At 40.0% G+C, this 21117-nt stretch overlaps 1 protein-coding gene and 1 pseudogene across 5 annotated transcripts in view; both read left to right on the top strand.

Moving 5' to 3' along the window:
• The first annotated feature begins 6690 nt into the window (after window positions 1-6690).
• On the top strand, window positions 6691-7605 carry LOC308651845 (ornithine decarboxylase antizyme 1-like; annotated as a pseudogene). The gene has a single exon. The product of its transcript is annotated as an ornithine decarboxylase antizyme 1-like (transcript).
• A 2694-nt stretch (window positions 7606-10299) lies between these two features.
• TTC1 (tetratricopeptide repeat domain 1) overlaps window positions 10300-21117 on the top strand; it is a 45383-nt gene continuing 34565 nt past the window's right edge. Inside the window, exons 1-2 of one of the 4 annotated variants that reach the window (XM_081284159.1) lie at window positions 10300-10402; window positions 11868-12232. In XM_081284159.1, the coding sequence (XP_081140285.1) occupies window positions 11900-12232 (333 nt within the window). In that variant the 5' untranslated portion in view covers window positions 10300-10402; window positions 11868-11899. Of the gene's footprint in view, window positions 10434-10763; window positions 10957-11867; window positions 12233-21117 lie in introns of those variants that run through there. The other 3 variants (XM_081284160.1, XM_081284158.1, XM_081284161.1) reach the window with 3 other exon arrangements.

Raw genomic sequence — 21117 nt, 5'->3', positions numbered from 1 at the left:
AAATTTTGTTAAGATTTCAGTAATTGTACCTCAATATAACTTATCTCCTTCATAACCCTATGTATTGTGTTGAATGCATTTAAAAGCATTTTTCTGAGAGGGGGGTCCATACATTTCAGCATTCCACCAAAGGAGTCCATGGCATGGAGCAAATGAGAGGAAGAATTATTGGATTGATGTCTCTTTTTCCCTCTCGATATTAAGGAAACTCTCCCACTAGCTATCATCGGGAACAAGTCCCTTCAGCTCTTGAGTTCCTCATTCTTTTCCTAGGTACTATGGCAATAATACTTGCTTTTTCTGGCACGGGGCTGAAAGGAAAACCAAAGTCATCCACATGTAAACACATGCAGGTGCAGAGCCGATGCATATTCATTACACAGGGTCAGCCCCAGCAGCACTAAGACAAGACTGAGTCTTATTAACTGATTCAACTCTAGATGTGTTTCCCAGAGATGCTGAGGATTTTCTATCACTTCCACATAAGTGGTCCTGCTCCAACCATATGTTTTCTAGTGCCACATTGGAGTCAAACTAGTGTAAAATTCAATAGTAAAGGGCAAAATGGAGGCTGGGGATATAGCTCAGTTGGTAGAGTGTTTGCCTTGCGAGCACAAGGCCCTGGGTTCAATCCCCAGCACCACAAAAAGAGAAAGAAAGAAAGAAAGAAAGAATGAATAAAGGGCAAAATGTACCATAAGTACATGTGTTAGTCAGTTTCTCATTGCTATAAAGAATACCTGAGATAATCAACTTATAAAGAGGAAAGGTTTATTTTGGATCATCGCTTTAGGGGTCTCAGTCTTTGATCACATAGCCATTTCTTTGGGGCCTGTGGCAGGGCAGCACAAGATGGGGAGTGCACAGTGGAATAAACCACTCACCTGGTAGAAAGGAAGTGAAACAAAGAGGGAGGGGTTGAGGTCCCACTATCCCCTTCAAGGAAGGCCCCCCTAACCTGGAGACCCTGGTACACTAGGTTCCACCTCTTAAAGGCTCCACCACCTCCCAATAGCACTACCTGGGGAGCAAACTTCTACCACATGGACCTTTGGGGAATGATTGACATCCAAACTATAGCAGAGCACTTAGATTGAAATACTTAAGAACACGAGGAGATAGACAGAGATTTCACCAGTGGGTCCCAGAGCTTCAAAGATCTTAGCTTCTTTGAAAAACTTGATCAATATAACATGGGTTAAAAAAAAAAAAAAGAAAAGAGAAACCACAGATCAATCACGGTCGTTTGCCGGGTTTCTGTTCTCACAACTAAAAGGCTCAGGGGTCACTCTATTTAAACTGGGCTAACTGGGCTGCACAAAATAACCACACAAGAGACACAAATACCTTTTTCTTTGGGGTTGCTGTGACAGCTCCTCTGACCTTAAGGGTCCGCAGAAAGAGAGAGAGAGAGCACACACGTGCTGGCCCCTTTTATTGAGGAGAAGCTATTCAAATGAGGCAAGGGGTCAGGTTTCAGGGGGCTGAGTCTATCTTCATGATGTCCACTGTCAGCAGGTTGACTGACACCTGGGTAGCCACACCCAAGGGCACAGTAAGAGGAGGGGACACACACAAGGCACTTCCATGGAAGATTCTATCCTAAACAGGGCAAGGGGTTATATTACAAAGGAACAGGTGAGCACAGCTTCACCCATGGGGCTATAGCAAGACACACCCATTTCTGTGACTGAGCGCCTCAGCACCCAGCTGGGAGTGTAACTCAGTCACCCATAAGGTTGGCCTCCCACAGTCGTTTTGTCTACAATCTCTAAACATAGGGATAATTGCACATAGGACAGTAAAATTGAAAAAGTTGGATTGTCTCCTTCCTAATCTGTGCCTTTAAAATATCTGTAACTACTTATTAAATATTCACTCATGCATGAAGTCTGCGAAAATGGACATAAATAATGTTTTAAAATACAAAGGAAAGCTCCATAAATATTTTATATGCTCAATTGTATTTAAGGCATGGCCTCAAATCATCTTAGAGGTGCTATTGAGTGCTTTCATGGTCTTATACTCAAAGACACAGGGTACTGTGAAGTCAAACAGATGATTCTTAAAGAAGGTGGTGTTTTGATCAGCTTCCCCAATGATATGTTTGGTTTGCACAATGAAATCTGCCCTTTTTTCTGGCTTCAAAAAAATTTTAGTCTGATGTTGATGCAATTGGCTCATCTATTATAGGCTTGGTCCAGAGTACGTGGTGCTATTAGGAGATGTCAGAATCTTTAAGAGGTTGGGCCTAGTGGGAGGAAGTTGGGTCATGGGGGGTGCCCTTGAAGGGGATATTGAATCTCAAGCCCTTCTTGTCTCTTTGTTTCCCAAATGCCGAAAGGTGAGCAGCTTTCTCCACCATGCAATCCTGTCATGAAGTGCTGCCTCACCATAGGTCTAAAAGCCATAGACCAACCAACCATGGACTGAAACCTCCTTCACTATAAGCCAAAATAAACCCTTCTTCTTTTTAAGTTGATTATCTAAGAAATTTTGTTACATTAATTGACAGCTAGCTAATACAGTTGAATTCTGAGTCATATAAATAATCCAGCTAAAAGTTAGGCTTGGAGAAATTTCTTTTCATCTAAAAAAGAAAAGCCTGTATATATTTATATTTTTAATCAACATAAAACAAACCCTGGTTTTCTTATTTGGGAGCTAAAAAGAAATGATGCATCTATGTACTGATTTGTTGACAATGTTTCTTGACTACTTACTTCTTTTGGAGACAAGGTCTTGCTGTGTTACCCAGGCTGGCCTCAAACTCCTGGGTTTAATACACTGTCCTGCCTCAGCCTCTTTAGTAGATAATATTACAGTTGTGCCACCACACCCAGCCCTGACTGCCTGCTTTTTCCGAGGCACTGTGCCAGGCACCAAGTAGACAGCTGATGTGGCCCCTACCTCAAGACATGTAAAGGATAAGGTTGCAAAGATTACAATTTTTAAGACAGGTTCTGTGTAGCCCTAGGAGGAAAATACAGTCATAGTCTCTGTACATAACTATGGGATCTAAAACATTGAAGCTAAAGAACTTGTCAAGGTAATAGGACTAGTCAGGGTTGATCTGGGACACAATCTTGGCCAGTCTGATGCCATAATTGTGCTCTAAAACAGGGGTCAACAAACTATAGCCCGCAGCCCAAGTCCAGCCTGGTGCCTGTGTTTTGTATATAAAGTTTTATTGGCACACAGTTGTTCTCATTTATTATTGTGACACCTAGGCTACTTTCTCATAACCAACAGCAGATGAACAGCTACATCATAAACCATAGGGCCCAGAAAGCCTACAACAGTCTGTTTCTGACCCTTCACAGAAAAAGTTTTCCAACACTTCCTCTAAAACTCTGTTATACTTTCTCTGTACCAGAAAAGTCATACAAGAAATTAGTAAAAGAGAGCAGGGTGTGCAGCTTAGTGTTAGAGCGCTTGCCTAGCATGCTCAAGGCCCTGGGTTTCATCTCCAGCACCAAAAGAGGAGGAGGAGGAGGAGGAGGAGGAGGAGGAGGAGGAGGAGGAGGAGAGAAATAATTGAAAATACTTAAAAGTGCCATGATTTATGGGCTGGGGTTGTGGCTCAGTGATAGAGTGCTTGTCTCACACGTGTGGGGCACTGGGTTTGATTCTTAGCATTACATAAATAAATAAAATTAAAAAGGTATTGTGCCCATCTATAACTAAAAAAAAAAAAAAAAAAAGCCATGATACATGTTATAAAGTTCCATAAAAGAGAATAATGAGTTGGGGACAGGAGTAATCACAGGCATCCTCTTTAAAATGTAAGCCTGAGAGCTGGGGTTGTGACTCAGTGGTAGAGCACTTGTCTAGCACATGTGAGGCACTGGATTTGATCCTCAGGACCACATTTAAAAAAAAGAGTGAAGTAATAAAACTAAGTTTTAAAAAGTTTTTTTAAAAAATCATAAGGCTGAGTATATAAGCAATCTGAAATCTCAATCCTGGACTCAGCTTCCTGCTGAGAAATCTGTAGATGGCTCACCTCCCCGGATGTCCACTACCTCTGACTTGAACAGAGGATGACGAGTCTCCTTTCTGGGCTGAAATGGTTTCCTCCCCCTTGGAGGGGAGCTGGGAGGATTCAGCAAGGACAAGGACAATTGCAACTATTCAGCGCTGTGCTTGGCATCCAGTTGGTGCTCAGAAAATGTCCCCTTCTTCAGACTCCTGACCTTGTCACCCACTAGGCACAAATTGGCCTCCTGCCTGGACTTGCAGTGGTTTGTACATCATGAGCACAATGCTTTGTGCTTTGAAATGAGCATCAGTGTTTAATATAATGAAGAGAGGGTTGGAAATATAACTTAGAATAAATTGTTTGGTCCAGTGGATGTGTCCCGGGGAAGGCATCCCATTTGTGACTGAGGCACTGAATCCTCTCTTGGCCAAATGCAAAAGGTTGAGGGCAAAGGGGGATCAGGCAATTGGGCAAATGGGAGCAGGATGCTTGTTTTGGCCTCCTTCTGGATGACTTCCTACAAGACTGTCAGTCTCCATTACATATGGTACCTTCATCCATCCATCACGAGCAATAAAGACCTTATTAACCAGACTGAGTCATTTTCCTGTTGCTAAAAACTGCAAGGGTTTTCCTGCCAGATACACATCCATATTTACATTTTATAGATATAAATCATCTTCAAAGCCACTTCTCTCTGAAATAATATATCTGACCAGCCTCTTCATCCTTTAGAATATACACTCTGTGGGTAGATCAGGCCTTCATTCCCTGCTCTGTTCTAGCTGTTTGACCCTTGGAGAAAGTTTTTAACCTTCCTGAGCCTCAGTCTTCTCATTTGTCTCATCCATTTATAAAACAAACATGTAAGTGCCTAGATTATGCCAGGCATGTAAAAATAAAGAAATTGAGAGATTTCACAGCAAATAAGACAGACAAGATCTCTCTATCCTTGTGAAATGCTAGTCTGGTAGAGGGAGTTATAATAATCAAGTAAATAGTTAGTCAAGACTATTCCAGATGCTGATGAATGACAGGAAGGCAATACAGGAGGTAACATAATAGAGTCAGCTCCTGCAGTGGCCTTGAGGGAAGGCCTGAAGAATGAGAATGAGCAAGCAGTGGAGGGTTGTTAATGGCATCCCACAGAGGGAACATTGAGCACAAAGGCTTGGAGATGGGAAAAGGATTGTTGTGTTTTAGGATCAGAGAGCAGCACAGTGTAAAAATGAGAAAGTGGTACCTGTTGATGTCAGAGAATGAGGTGGGACCAGATACATGGGCCCTATGGCCCTGGTAAGGAATTCCAGGTTTCATTTTCATGGGGGCGGGGTGTCAATAAAAATGATTAAGAATTTTGGGCTGGAGATATATCTCAGTTGGTAGAGTGCTTGCCCCATATGCACAAGGTCCTGGGTTCAATCCCCAGCACAATAAAAAAAAAAAAAGATTAAGAATTATACATGATTCAAGGATTTATTTTCCTTTTTGTCATACTGGAAATTGTGATACAAAGATACTTTACTGCTGAGCTACAGCCCCAGCCCTTTTTATTTTTATTTGAGACATAGTCTCCATAAATTGCTCAGGCCGGCCTTGACCTGGGCCTTTTCCTGTTAAGCCTCCTGAGTAGCTGGGCTCTCAGACATGAACCACCGTGCCCAGTTTTAGCTTCTTTACTTTCACCCTTTTCTTTTTTTTTAAATGTTAATTTTTTAAAAATTTTTAGTTGTAGATGGACATAATGACTTTATTTTATTTATTTATTTTTATGTGGTGCTGAGAATCCAACCCAGTGCCTCACACATGCTAGCCAAGTGCTCTACCACTGAGCTACAGCCCCAGCCCTCACCCTTGTTTTTTTATAATCCATTCACCACACCATAACCAAACTTCAAAAACATGAATCATGCCAGGTGCAGTGGTGTGCCCCTGTAATCTCAGCAACTCAGGAGGCTGAGGTGCCGCAGTCTGGTTGGGCACAAATCACGAGCCACTCAAGCAGGAACAAACTTTATTTCTGAACTCCACCAGCACATTCCACACATGCTCCCTGGGAACTCTCCCTACTGCCACACAGCTCCTCCAGGAACCACCAACCCGAAATCCCTCCTCTGGCACTTCCCCAACCAATGAGAACCCTTCAGGAATCCCCTGGAGAGCTCAACCGGAACTCAACGGGGAACTCCGAAAGAACTCAAAAGTCATCATCCCGTTAATGGCTCGCTGGCGTCACCTCTCAACCACTACTTCTGGCAAAAATGCCATGCGTCATCCTGACTCGGCTGTAGCCCTCAACACTGAGGCAGGAGGTTCACAAGTTCAAGGCCAGCCTCAGCTATTTAGCAAGGCCTTCAGCAACTTAAACCCTGTCTCAAAATTTAAAAAGAAAAAAAAAAAAAACAACTATGGCTATAGCTCAGTGGTAAAGCACCCCTAGGTTCAATCCCCAGTACTAAATAAATACATTCATAAATAAATAAGGAGACTAAAGTTATTTTAAGGATTACCTACAATTAAAAATGTAAAATAGGGTAGGGGGTATAGCTAAGTGGCAGAGCACTTGCCTTGCACCTGTTTGATCCTCAGCACCACATAAAAATAAACAAATAAAATAAAGTCATGCTGTCCAACCAAAAGAAAAAAAAATTAATGTAAAATAATGAGCACAGGCGAACGGGGAGCAGCGGCGGCGGCGCAGAGAGGCGCTGTGGAGGTTTTCCTGGTTTCGGACCCCAGCGGCCGGATGGTGAAATCCTCCCTGCAGTGTATCCTCAACAGCCACTGCTTCGCCAGAGAGAAGGAAGGGGATAAACCTAGCGCCACCATCCACGCCAGCCGCACCCTGCCACTACTTAGTCTGCACAGCCCCGGCTGCCGCAGCAGCGAAAATTCTAGGGTCTCCCTCAGTTGCTATAGTAACCTGGGTCCAGGGCCTCGGTGGTGCTCCTGATGTCCCTCACCCACCCCTGAAGATCCCAGGTGGGCGAGGGAATAGTCAGAGGATCACAATCTTTCAGCTAACTTATTTTACTCTGATAATCGGCTGAATGTAACAGAGGAACTAACGTCTAATAACAAGACGAGAATTCTTAACGTCCAGTCCAGGCTCACAGATGCCAAACACATTAACTGGAGAGCAGTGTGGAGCAGCAACAGCCCCTACATCGAGATCCCAGCTGGCGCTCTGCCTGAGGGGAGCAAAGACAGTTTTGCAGTTCTTCTTGAGTTTGCTAAAGAGCAACTTCATGCTGACCATGTCTTTATTTGCTTCCATAAGAACCGCGAAGACAGAGCCGCTTTGCTCCGGACCTTCAGCTTTTTGGGCTTTGAGATTGTGAGACCAGGGCATCCCCTTGTCCCCAAGAGACCCGACGCTTGCTTCATGGCCTATACATTCGAGAAAGAGTCTTCAGGAGAGGAGGAGTAGTGGCCACCCAGCTCCTCAGGGCCCACCGGGCTGGAGACGGAGGCCCTGCAAGGCAGGCTCCCCAGTGTTGTGTGTGTGGGTGGGGGCCTGGCAGCTGTGCTGGGGTGTGAACCTCCTGCTCCTCCTCCGTCTCTCCTGGGTTTGTCCGCATGTCGTAATTGTGCAAATAAACGCTCACTCCAAATTAGTGGTATATTTTCATATTGTGTTTGTGATACTGAAGTATTTGCTTTAATTCTAAATAAAAATTTATATTTATTTATTTATTTTAATATTTATTTTTTAGTTCTGGGCGGACACAACATCTTTGTTGGTATGTGGTGCTGAGGATCGAACCCGGGCCGCACGCATGCCAGGCGAGCGCGCTACCACTTGAGCCACATCCCCAGCCCAAAAAATTTATATTTAAAAAAATAATAATAATAAAATAATGAGCACAGCCCCTGCCACATGTAGGTTCTCTATGAGCCAATCATGGTGGTGCATGCCTATAATTCCAGCCACCCAGGAGGCATTATAAAGAGGATCATAAATTCTTGGCCAACCTTGGTAATTTATCAAGAACTTGTGTCAAAATAAAATAGAGTTAAAAAAAACTCCTGGGTCCAGTCTCCAGTACTGCCCCCCAACACATACACAAATTGTCTATGAATATTTGTTGTTCTGGAAAGTCTAAACCTCTCGTGAATGAGTCAGGAGCAGCCAATAGGCATTTGGGACAACTGCACATTTGAAATTTATTTAATTCAACCAAGGTGTTGAGTTTCTCATTTTATGTAATTTTTATTCATTAAATTTAAAATCTAAAGTTTAAGTTATTGGGAAGTATAGTTGAAAAAATTTTGTTTCCATGAATCTACTTTTTAAATTGCAAATTTCATTAAATACAAATACAAACTCAAGTATTTTTATGAAAATTTTATGTTCAAATTGAGATATACCATAACAATAAAATACATTATCTCAAGGACTTAGTATAAATAAAAAAACATAAAATAACTTGTTAATAATTTTTGTAATAATCCCAGGCATGGTGACATATGCCTGTAATCCCAGCTACTTGTGTGACTGAAGCAAGAGGATTGCAAGTTCAAGGCCAGCCTCAGCAATTTAGAGAGACACTGTCTTAAGATAGAACATAAGAAAGACTATAGCTCAGCGGTAGAGTAGCCCTGGGTTGAATCCCTAATACTAAAAAATAATAATAATAATAATTTTATATTATTTACACGTGTTTAAATAAGATGTTACTAATTTTATTTAATAATGTTATTAAATTAATTTCACTTCTTTTACTTATTTTTAATGCTGCTACTAGAAGTTTTTAAATTACATATGTGGCTCGTGTTATTTTCTATTGGTCATGCTAATCTAAGGGAAAACAGAAAATTAGAAATTTAAATTTGTAGAATGTTAACTCTTGATTGTGTCTCCTATTCTCAAATCTCAATTCGAAGATCGGAACTGGGAAAAATTAAAAGTAATAGTATTTTTTTTCAAAAGTAAAATCAATTTTATTAAAGATCTTTCCAAATGTCCAAAGCAAACAATTAATGAATTCCAGGGGGCGGGGGGAACCTACATACGATGAAATTTTAAGTATACCAGGATGACAAAAAGTACTTAAAACATGTCCACCCATAATAGTGGACATGAAAGACTTTCTTTTTTTGACCTTTCTTGGGTATCTTCTTCTGTTTAGGTTTTTTTTTTGGGGGGGGGTGGGGAGCGGGTGGGTGGTACTGGGGATCAAATCCAGGCGCACTTGACCACTGAACCACATCCTCAGCCCTTTTTGTGTTTTCTTTAAGATACTGAGTTGCTTGGCACCTGGCTTTTGCTGGGGCTGGCTGTAAACTCGCCATCCTCCGCCCTCAGACTCCCGAGTCCCTAGAATTACACCACCTCGCCAGGCAGGTTATACCTATTAATATTTACCATATTAAAATTATATTTGAAATTTTTAAATGTTTATTTATTTATTCATTTATGGTAAGAATACACCCATTATATGCTAACATAAATAATATTTTATAGGTAATGTTTATATTTTTAAATAATGACCTTAAAAAAAATCCAGTGAGAAGAGTGGCATTGTTTTAAATTCTGAGAAATCTTTGGCTAATAGAGGACAACTAGAATCTCATGTCTCCTTTGCATTTGATCTGTTATACTATCACATGACACACAGCCTCTGGAAAGCTACACTGTACATTCAAAAGAAAATTAATGTGAAAACGAAAATTACAACCTAGCATCATCATGAAAACTGTTACCTCTCAATGGACCCTTTGAAAGGCATCAGAGAGAAAACTTCCTATAAGGTTTGTTTCCAGATTCTTCTAAACATTGAAAGAGTAAAATAAACAAGGACTTTTTTTTTTTTTTTTTTTTTTTTTGGTACTAGGGATACAATCCCCAGCCCTTTTTTTATCTGTTTTGAGACAAGGTCTCCTAAGTTGCATAGGGCCTTTCTAAATTGCTGAAGCTGGTTTGAATGGCGGACAGATTTTTTTTCTTGGGTGGGGCAGGTAGAGGGGATTGAACTCAGGAGCGCTGTACCACTGAGCCACACCCCCAGCCTTATTTTGTATTTTATTTAGAGACAGGGTCTGAGTTGCTTAGCGCCTCGCTTTTTGCTGAGGCTGGCTTTGAACTGCTTCAGCCTCCCAAGCCGCTGTAAGTACAAGCGTTAGCCACCAGGCCTGGTCAGATTTTTTTTTTTTTTTTAATTTTTTCCTCTTTCCTGCTAAGAATAACTTGGAGTATTGCCGTAACCCAAGATGGCAGCCGCCTTTCATACTTTTGGTCCGTACAATGAAGTCACGCAGTGACTTAACACCTTTCCCCCAAGAAGCTGACACTACATTTCCCAGAATACTTTGCCAACGGCGACGCCATTGGTCGGCGCCGACGGAAGTGCACCTGACTGAGCGGAAGTAGAAGGTCTCGGAGACTGGCTAGGTAGAGTGCGGAGGATCTGTGAGGCTGTGAGTAGCCGGTGGGTCTGGCGGCGTGACGGTGAGGAACGGGGCTAGGGGATAATCTGCTGGGCAGGGCAGGGTGGTACTTTCATAACCTTGCAGTCTGCGTTCTTCTGCTTGACCTGGGAGCGGGGAGAAACAGGACGTGGCTCTGGAGGCAAATCTCCCTATTACTTATCTTGGTGTTTTAATTAAGTTTTCGTGGAACGAGCTGGGGTGAATTCGGACTCTTTGTCGCGACACAAGGGTCATTGGCGTGATTTTGCTGCGACCAGAGGGCGGGACTCCTGACGGTCTGACTCAGCTTCTAGAGCAGTGGTTCTAAAGTGGCTGCACCTAGTATACTTTTAACATTTTTTAACTCAGATAGACACCCCGGCGCGACTCCATACCAAGAAATCAGAATCTAAGCAGGGTCTGGAGAAAAGACTTCTTAACCATTCCGAGTGTCATTACGCAGCGAGGGTTGAGAACTACCCCTCTAAGAGCCTGATTTTGATGCCTAGGAGGATCCTCTTAAGGACCCGCTGCTCCTAGTCTCGCTTCCTACTATTAGCTAGGTGTGCTTATCACGTACATTTTGGTAACTGATCGTGGTTTGGGCACGGATTCCATTTTAGCTCCACCAGACGCTTATTCTTGGGATTCTGGTAGTGATGCTGGCAAAGACAGACCGTGGTTTCTTATTCGTGTCTTTCGTCATTCAATGAAGGCCTTACACTTGGGATGCTGAGGCAGAAGATCGTAAGTTCTAGGCTAGCCTCAGCAACTTAATGAAACCCTGTCTCAATAAAGAGGGATGGGAATGTAGTTCAGTGGTAGCAAGCCAGGCCCTGGGCCTTCATTTTTCTTGCCAGTGTTATAGCTACTTCTTTTTTTTTTTTTTTTTTTTTTTAACCTGCAAAATGCCAGCGGGAAACGTAGGAGAGACACCTTAATATCCATCTCTTGTTAGGAGCTGAGCATGTCCTCATTAGCAGTGAGGCCTTAGGGTTAGATTCCCAACTTGCAGGGGTGTTGCCAGGGTGGGAGTGGGGAGTTTGGTCTCTTGGTGCTTAAAAGTAATTCTGATACCAAATTTGACAAGGAAAAGTAATTCAGTTAAAATAATATTTGGCATTATTTAAGTTCATGTTGACTTTATTGTAGGGGGGAGAGTTACCACTGAGCTCTAGCCCCAGTTCTTTCTATTTTTTTAATTTTGAGATAAGGTCTTGCTAAGTTGCAGAGGGTCTCACTAAATTGCTGAGGCTGGTCTTGAACTTTCCATCCACCTGCCTCAGCCTCCCAAGTTGGTGGGATTACAGATAGGCCACCATAATCTACTTTTGAGTAATGTGAAAGGAATAATGAAAGGAAGTTAGGATGTGTTTTGGAGTTTGTTGCAAAGGTTTGTTTAAGTGTGAAAGGCAGAATTATTATATTTTAGAATATAAACATCATTACATAACAGAAGCATTTTCTTTCCCAGAGTTTCAGCCTCCCTCCCTTTCTGAATTCAGCATGGAGGAGAAGTCAGAGAACTGTAAGGTTCCAGAGGATCTGTTCAATGGTTTGAAGGTTACAGATCCCCAAGAAGCAGAGAGTGCAAGCCCTGCAGTTCCTGATCCCAAAGATGAGCATTCCCAGAGCAAGCTGCCAAAGGATGACAAGGCCCATCCCCAGGATGACCAGGGAGAAGAGGAGTATTTTCATGACTGCAGTGCCTCATTCGAGGAGGAGGAACCAGGAATGGATAAGGCTGAGAGCAAAGCTGATGATGGTGTGAATTCCTCTGAACTAGATGAAGAATACCTAATAGAACTGGAAAAAAACATGCCAGATGAAGAGAAACAGGTAAGTATTTGTTGATTGTACACACTTGGCTCAAACTGCTTTTTAAAAATGAGTAAATGTAGCTGGGCATGATAGTAACAACCTTTAATCCTAGCAACTTGGGAGTCTGAAGCAGGAGGATAGCAAGTCCAAGGCCAGCCTCAGCAACATAGCAAAACTCTGTCTCAAAATAAATTAAAGATCTGAGGATATAGCTCAGCAGTAGAGTGTCCCTGGATTCAATCCCAGTACCAGAATAAAAAGAGTAAATGTGGTTGTTACTGTAAAATAGACCACTCCATGTGTGTAAAGGATGACTTGTCCTTTTGTGTCCTTATTACTTCAGTAGTAATAGATATGAAATAAATCAGTAGCATAGTAAAGATGCATCGTGTGTGTCTACTGAGCAAAGAAAATTCCTTTTTTTTTCCGCCCTGCAAACTTGCAGTTCCTTATTTCTTACTTCAGGATTCTGTTTTCTATTATTTTCTACCATGTATGCACATATTTTAGCTTTTTTATGCTCTTTTCTAAGGTTGGCTGCTGACATTTCTGTAGTGAATATTTTTTGTTTATGATATCCTTCTGTTGATCATTCTCCTCCTCTCTAGCAAAATACAACTGCCTGAAAATCTTGGTTGTATTTTCATTCTAGAGGACAGTGACTGGATCTCAGGGAACAGCATTGTTATGGTAGTAGCTATCATTTGTTGAACACCTTCAGTGGGCCAGCCATTGTACTGAAAATGTTTCTCAGGGGGTTTTTTTGTTTGTTTTTGGTACTGGGGATTAAGCCCAGGGCTGCTTTACCACTGAGCTCTATCCCTACTCCTTTTTATTTTTTTTATTTTGAGGCAGTGTCTCACTAAGTTCCTGAGGCTGACCTCAAACTTGTGATCCTCCTACCTCAGCTTTCTCAGTCCCTTGGATTACAGGTTTGCCTTCCCATGCCTGGCCACTTGTGTTTTAATTTAATCTGTACCACATACCTTTGAAATACTACTATTCCCCAACAGGAAATAAAATTTACAGTGGTAAAATAACTTCCCCAGGATCATACATTTAATAAGTGGCAGAACTGATTCTCAAACCCAGATCTGTTTGATTCAAATTCCAAAGTATAATATAAATTTAATAACAAAAATAATGATTTTCCTTTAAAGTAGATACATTAGCTAAATGTACATGGTTCTGCTTCTTTCCTTCCCTGGGCCATATACTTTACTGAGTAAACTTGATCTTTTGGGAACAAAAGTCTTGGTGTCATCCACATATCCTCCTCTCTGATCTCACAGGCAAACTTGTCTGAAAAGTTACCGTAATATCTGAGCATGTCTACAAAGAACTTGAATGAGATTGTAGTTTATGCTGCTCCAGAGCTCGCTCACTGAACAGGTTCGAGTAAATTGATAGGTTGGAAATGGGTAGAGATAATAAATGTGCATTGTAACATAGGGGGTGGGTGGGCAGCGCCGGATGGGGAGAAGCATTCTTCTCTGTTTCTTTCCTTAGACACTTTCCATTATCAAATCAGTTGGTTTTAATGTGAAAGTGTTAGCTTTTGAGCAAATGGGTACAACCAAAAGAGGAGGCTTATAATGCAAAAATAAACCAAGGTCAACAACTACCTCAACAAATATGTCTCAGAAAATAAAATTAAGCCCAGCATTAGAGAAATGCTTTCCCAGAAAGTAGATTTTCCAGAAAGCATTGATATAGGCTTTGTAGAAGCATTGATTAATTTTTTTTTCTTCTGAAGTTAGCAATGCTATTTTGACACTTTAATATATGTTGCCCTGGCATTATAGTGAATTTTCTAGTGCCATCTAGATTTGACAGTTGAGTGATTTGGCTCCCATCATCTCATACTCTTAAGGTTCTACAATTTTATTTATTTGTTTGTTTGTTTACTGATACTAGAGATTGAACACAGGGGCTCTTTACTACTGCACTACCATCTCCAGCCCTTTTTGTTTTTTGTTTTGAGACAGGGTTTTGCTAAGTTGCTGAGGCTAGCTTTTAACTTGTGATCCTCCTGTCTTAGCCTTCTTATTTGGGATTGCAGGTGTAAGCCACCCCACCCACCTTTTTTTTTTTTTTTTTTATGAATTTTTCCAAATGGAAAGTTTTACTAGTTTTGTAGTGTTTTTTTTTTTTTTTTTAAGTTGTTGATAGACCTTTATTTTATTTATTTATATGTGGTGCTGAGAATTGAACCCAGTGCCTCACACTTGCCAGGCAAGTGCACTACTGTTGAGCCACAGCCACAGACCCCCAAACCAAGCTTTATACATATTTTTAAGATAATTGTTTATAAAATATTTATAAACTTAATATTTTAAATAGTATACAGCTTTTCATTTTGTTTCCTCTTTTTTGTTGCTTTTTTCCCCCCACTTTTTTAAATTGGTACATTGTATTTGTACATATGATGGGATCTGTTGTCACATATTCATACATGCCCACAATATATAGCAGTATAATTTGGCCAGTATCATTCTCCAGTATTTTCCCTTTCCTTTCCCTCCTCCCTCCCCCCAGTTCCTTTACTTGATGGATCACCCTTCAATTTTCATGAGTCCCCTCCCCATCTCTCTTTTTCCTTTTTCCTTTCTAGCTTCCATATACGAGAAAATGTGACTCTTAACCTTCTAAATTTTATTTATTTTGCTTAACCTAATGCTCTCAAGTTCCATCCATTTTCTGCAAATGACATTTTCCTGCAAAATTTCATTTTCTTTATGACTGACTGCAACTCCATTGTGTATTTATAACACATTTTCTTTATCCATTCATCCATTGATGGACAGACACCTAGGCTGGTTCCATAGTTTGGCTATTGTGCTGCTATAAACATGAATATGTTTGTATCATTATAGTATTGTGACTATTCTTTAGGATGAATACCAAGGAGTGGTATAGCTGGGTCATATGGTGGTTTCATTCCTAGGCTTTTGAAGAACCTCCATGCTGATTTCCATAGTAGTTGTAACTGTTTTTCTTCTTATTAAAAATTAGCATTTAATTTAAATGGAGTGGGAAAGTATATTAGTTCTGATATGTAAAATTTAATGAATTTTGACAAATGTGTACACTTCTGTAGTTCATAGCTCTGTCAAGATGTAGAATAGTTCCATTGTATCTGAAACTCCCTATGTATACTTTTTAGTCAATCCTCTCCTACCAACTCCGGAACCATTGTTCTGATTCTTATCACATAGGTGATTTTTTTTTCCTATTCTATACTTTCATTTGGCTGTGTGAAATATGTATGTATGTATTCATTTTTTTAATTTGAACATTTTGTGTTTTACATTTTTTATATAAACTTAAATGCTTTTATAACCTATTTGTAAGAAGATCTTAGCAATAACATACTGCAATGAGAGTCCTGTTATTTTTAGAAATTTAATCCATTAACTCTAAGGAAACAACCTATGAGACAGAAGTCTGCCTTTAACTAATTGTGGTATACTCCATGTGCTATTTTTATACTAGTTTGTTAAATATCTCTGTGAAATGTCATCATCAATCAGCAAAACAGATGAAGAAATATCTTCATTTCATATACGGTTTGGTTTTTACATTTATTTACTCCCATTGGAATAGGAGTATATTACACTTGATTTTACAGAGCTCATGTAGTTCAACAGCAACAGCAAATGAAACACAAATGGCCAAAAAAAAAGTGGACTTTCAGCCTCACTAATAATTTAAGAATACAAATTAAAACACTGTCTCATCTCTCACATCAAACATTGATCTGATGTTGAGAAGATGACACAAATTCATGTACTAATATTGGGAATTTAAGTTGCAACATAAATTCTATGAGATACAGATATCAATTTTTTTTTTTTAAAGAGAGAGGTGAGAGAGAGAGAGAAAGAGACAGAGAGAATTTTTAATATTTATTTTTTAGTTTTCGGCTGACACAACATCTTTGTTTGTATGTGGTGCTGAGGATCGAACCCGGGCTGCACACATGCCAGGCGAGCGCGCTACCACTTGAGCCACATCCCCAGCCCTCAAATTTTTAATATAAACATAGGCACAGTGGTTCTGAGGCAAGAGGATCATAAGTTCAATGCCATCCGAGGCAACCTAGTGAGACCCTCTGTCAAAATTAAAAAGGGCTGGGGATGTAGCTCAGTGGTTAAAAGCAATCAAGTTCAATTCCTAGTACCGAAAAACTACATATATTTATTTATTTATTAATATGAACACTTCTTTAGACCAGGGCTGTCAATAGAACGTTATGAAATGATAGCAGTGTTTTATAACTGTACTCTCCAATATGGTAGCCACTGGCTACATCTGGCTGCTTATCACAGTGTCACTGATTCAGATGAGACATTAAATTTAACTTTATTTTACATTTGTTTACATAGTCATGTGGCTCGTATATACCATTTTGGATGGCACACCTTTAAACCCCTGATTCTCTTCTAGACATTTATTTTAAGGAAACCATTAGAGATGTGTAGAAATGTATGTACAGATATAAAGATGTATTGCAGCATCATATATAACTTGGAAAGCTAGAAAATGTTGAAAGGAGGGTATTTGTAGTTGTATTTGGTCTTTGTCTCTGGTTCCCATCACTGACCCCTAAAACCCTTGGAATTTCCTAATGGTTGTTTTTGATGAGTGCCTTTTGATAACACATGATTTTATGGTAATTAGGTAATTTAGGATGAACATCTAGATGATTGGCTCAAGATGGGGTTAGTCACCCAAAAGACAGAGGGATTAGAGGAATGGACCTTTTTTAGCCCCATCAACCAAACTCCAGAAAAGGAGAAGAGGCAGGTGTTGGAGGTAAAGCTCTATAAAAATTCTTGAATGAGATTTGATAAGCGTCCAGGTTGCTGACCCCATAGGTACTATGAAGGTGGTGCTTACAGAGGACATAGACGTTCAGCCCCTCTCCTCCCAGACTTTACCATATGCATTTCAAATATACCATATGCACCTGACTGTTCATATGTATCCTTTATAATATTTTTTTATAAAAAACTGGTAAATGGAAGTAAAGTGTTTCTGAGTTTTGTGAACCATCTTAGTAAATAATCAAAAACTAGGTGGTGGGTAGTATGAACTGGTCATTAGAAGCACAGGATACAACTTAAGACTTCTGTTTGGTGTCTGAACTAAGACAGTCTAGTAAACCAAGTTTTTAGCCTGTGGACTCTGAATTAAATTATAGGACACCCCCTTGTGGTCTGCTAGAAAACTGCTTGGTGTGGAAGAATCCTCACATTTGGCGTCAGAAGTATCATAAGAATATATAGTAGGAGAGAAACTGTTTTTCTCAGAGTATCATTTAAAATTTTTTTTCATGTTTATAGAATTCGGTTGTTAAAAAAGATAAGGAATAGGAGATGTAGCTCACAGTAGTGCATTTGCCTATTGTGCCTGAGGCACTGGGTTTGATCTTTGCACTGGTAAAAAAGGTGGTGGAGGGAGAAAACTAAATAACAGGTATTGACATGGAAGGATACTTGTAATGCTAAATGCATTGAGCAGTTCATACAACAGTGCTGATACATCCTAAGTTAAAAACCTATATGAAAATATGTTTATATATGAAAGTATTAAAGGATATACACTAAAGTATAAGGAGGAAGTAGTTTTGAGGGATTTGATGATTAGCAGATTTTCACTTGTATTTAACGTAATTTTGTAATATTTGCTTTTTTACAGTAAGTACAAATTACACATATAATCATTAACAACAAAAATGCTATTTTATTTTGAGAATATAAAGAAATAATAATTGATTCTTTACAACCAAAGTGTATGTTCTACCAAAACCATGTGAAATAACCTCTTTGGTCCCTTAGGAAATAAATGCTGCCCTATATGGAATGCACACACACACACACACACACACACACACACACACATTCTCTCTCTCTCTCTCTCTCTCTCTCACTCTCTCACTCTCTCACTCTCTCTCTGCAGGTTGTATATCCTTGATCTGAAAATCCACACGCTGAAACTTTCTTTTTTTCTTTTTTTTTTTTTTTTTTTGGTGGGGGTGGCTAACCTAAGGAGGCTCTACCACTGAGTTACATCCCTAGCCCTTTTTATTTATTTTAGGATATTTAATTAATTTATGTATTTATTTGCAGTACTGAGGATTGAACCTGGAGTATTTTACCATGAGCTATATCCTAAGCTCATTTTTTAAATTTTTTATTTTTGAGGTAGGGTCCGGCCTCAAACTTGGCAATCCTCATGCCTTAGCCATAAGACCTCAAACAATAGGATTATAGGCATGCACCCTGAGGGTCAGACTTAAATCTGAAACTGAGTGTCATGTCAATGCTCAAAAAATTCTGCATTTTCAGATTAGGGATGTTCAACCAGTAAAGTCTATGCAAATATTCCAAAATCTGAGAAAGTGATTAAAACATTTTTGATAAGTGATACTCATCATACAAAGTTTCTCTTTGGGTATAGTCAAGTATCATCAGTAAACATGGTCTGTTAATCAAGCTAACTTGTCCTGTGGTTAAGAAGATAATTTCTGCTTCAGTGCAGTGTGACTTCTCAGCAGAATCAAAGAGTAATGGAAGAGGAAGGCAGTTAAGATTTGGTTTTTTTAAAAAAAAAGAAACAGGCAAAATTTTTTATTAAGAGAACAGTACACACAGTACTGCAGCAAATCTTAACTGTTTGTGAAAACCTAAACGTAGGCATGACTGCCCACCAAAATGGGATTTTAGCTAACATTTTTAAATGTACTAGATAAGCAAAGTAGTGATAGTGAAAGGATTGGCTGAGGTGAAGAACAGATTAGGCAGCAGATAAAAACTATTGCTATAATAATTATAATATGACATAAAGATGATGTCTCAGTCTGTTTGGACTGCCATAACAAAGTCTTCAGACCAACTACTTTATAAACCATAGAAATTTACTGCACACAGTTGACGGCTTGGAGGTCCAAGTTCAAGATGCAGCAGATTCTGTGTCTGGTGAGATCTGTTTCTCATAGATGGTGCCTTCTTTGTTTTCCCATGACAAAAGGGACAAGGCAGTTCTTTTAAGGGCACGAATCCCACTCATGAAGGTAGAACTATCACTTCTCACTTCTCGATGGCCCCACCTCTGAATATCACTGCAGTGGGGATTAGGTCTCAACATGACTTTTGGGGGGACACATTCAGACCATAACAGATGCTTACAGTATTAAGAAAGGCCTGTAGCATACTGCAGTGTTGTGATATTGATCAAAGAAAATCACCTTTTATGGGGTATTTGTCATAATATAGTTTCTTAGGCTTCGTGTATAAATTTCCTGGGTAATTCACATGAAGTTTGAGGACCACTGTCATTGGAGCCTTCATTAAATGGCTATTGAATAAATACTATCATTTTCTTCCCTGTGAGGACTGATAATTGGCCTTATAAGTTAGAGATTTTTATTTCACTCATTTATTCAAGAAAGACTTGCACTTCTTCCACATGCCAGGCATTGTTTTAGGTCCTAGGGATACAGTAGTTTCAGTTCTTTCTTAGGTTTATTCCAGCTGGGAATTACCAAAGCCAGGAGTGAGGTTAAGATGAAGTGATACAGGGGTGGGAATTGAAAGGATGGGACTGTGGTCTGAATGTTTCTGCCCTTCCAAAATTCTGTTGACCCTTGATCCTAATATTGAGTTTTGGGGCCTCGGCTAGATGTGGTGAGCATGTCTGTAATCCCAGCTACTTGGGAGACTCAAGCAGGAGGACCACAAGTTCTAGGCCAGCCTGAGGGATTAGCAAGACCCTGCCTCAAAATAAAAATGATAAAAAGGGCTGAAGATGTAACTCAGTGGTGTAACACCCCTGGGTTCAATCCCCAGTACCTCAAAAAAGGAAAAGAAAAAAAGAGATGGGCCTGTTAGATCATGATTAGGTTATGAGGGCTGCATACATAAATGGGATTAGTATCCTTATAGAAGGGCTTCAAGGAGCTCATTGACCTTTCCTGTCTCTTTTTGCCATACGAGGGTATTGTGGTTCATCCCTTTATCCATGTGAGAACTTGTCAAGAAGGCATCTTGTGCCTGGATCTTGGAATTCACAGCCTTTAAAACTGTGAAAAATAAACTTCTATTATTTATCAATTACCTAGTCTGTGGTATTTTGTTATAGTAGCTTGAATGGATTAAGACTGCTTTACATTGGCTAGTCAGGTTATCCTCTGGGAAGGTGGCATTTCAGCAGAGATTTGGGGGGTGGTAGGGAGTCAGTGTGTGATAATCTGAGGGATCTTCCAGACAAATGTAGCAGTTAGTATAAAGGCTATAAAGTAGCAACCAGCTAGGTGTGCTCTTGGCATGTTCAAGGAAAGAAAGGACCAATGGCTAGATTATAGTGATTTAAGGAAGAGAGTGGGGTAATGAAGTAAGCAAGGGTCTGACTGTGGAGCACTTCATGCTTACGTCATGGTAAGAAATATGAAGTTTATTCCAAGGGCAGTAGGAAACGTGGGTGATTTTAAAGCCAGAGAAAGGGCAGCTGCTCAAGTAGCTGGGACTACAGGCCCCCACCAGCATGCCCAACTTAAGAACATTGTGGTTCTTCTTCAGAGAATGGAGGGATTGAAGAAGGTTATGAGTGAGCATTTGGAACCAATTAGGCCTAATGCAGTACCCCAGGCCAAGATAATAGTAGCTTGAACTGTGGATCTGAAAAGAAGTTAATAATTTCAGCATGTATTTTGGATGTAGAGTTAACATATTATGGGATTCAGTTGAATGAAGTGAAAAATATGGATGGTTCCTTGGCTTCGGTAACTGTAGGGTTGCTGTGGCCTTTATTAAGTTGGAAAATGAAGGGACATTGGAGTTAGGAGACTTGATTTTTCCCTGTAAACACAGAAAACTTTTTGTATTTTGCAGTGCTGGGGA

Source organism: Spermophilus citellus (genome assembly GCF_964194105.1).
Source record: "Spermophilus citellus genome assembly, chromosome: 1".
NCBI lineage: Eukaryota > Metazoa > Chordata > Mammalia > Rodentia > Sciuridae > Spermophilus > Spermophilus citellus.
The sequence above is the reverse complement of the archived record's forward strand: the minus strand, read 5'-3'. Positions and strand labels throughout refer to the sequence as shown.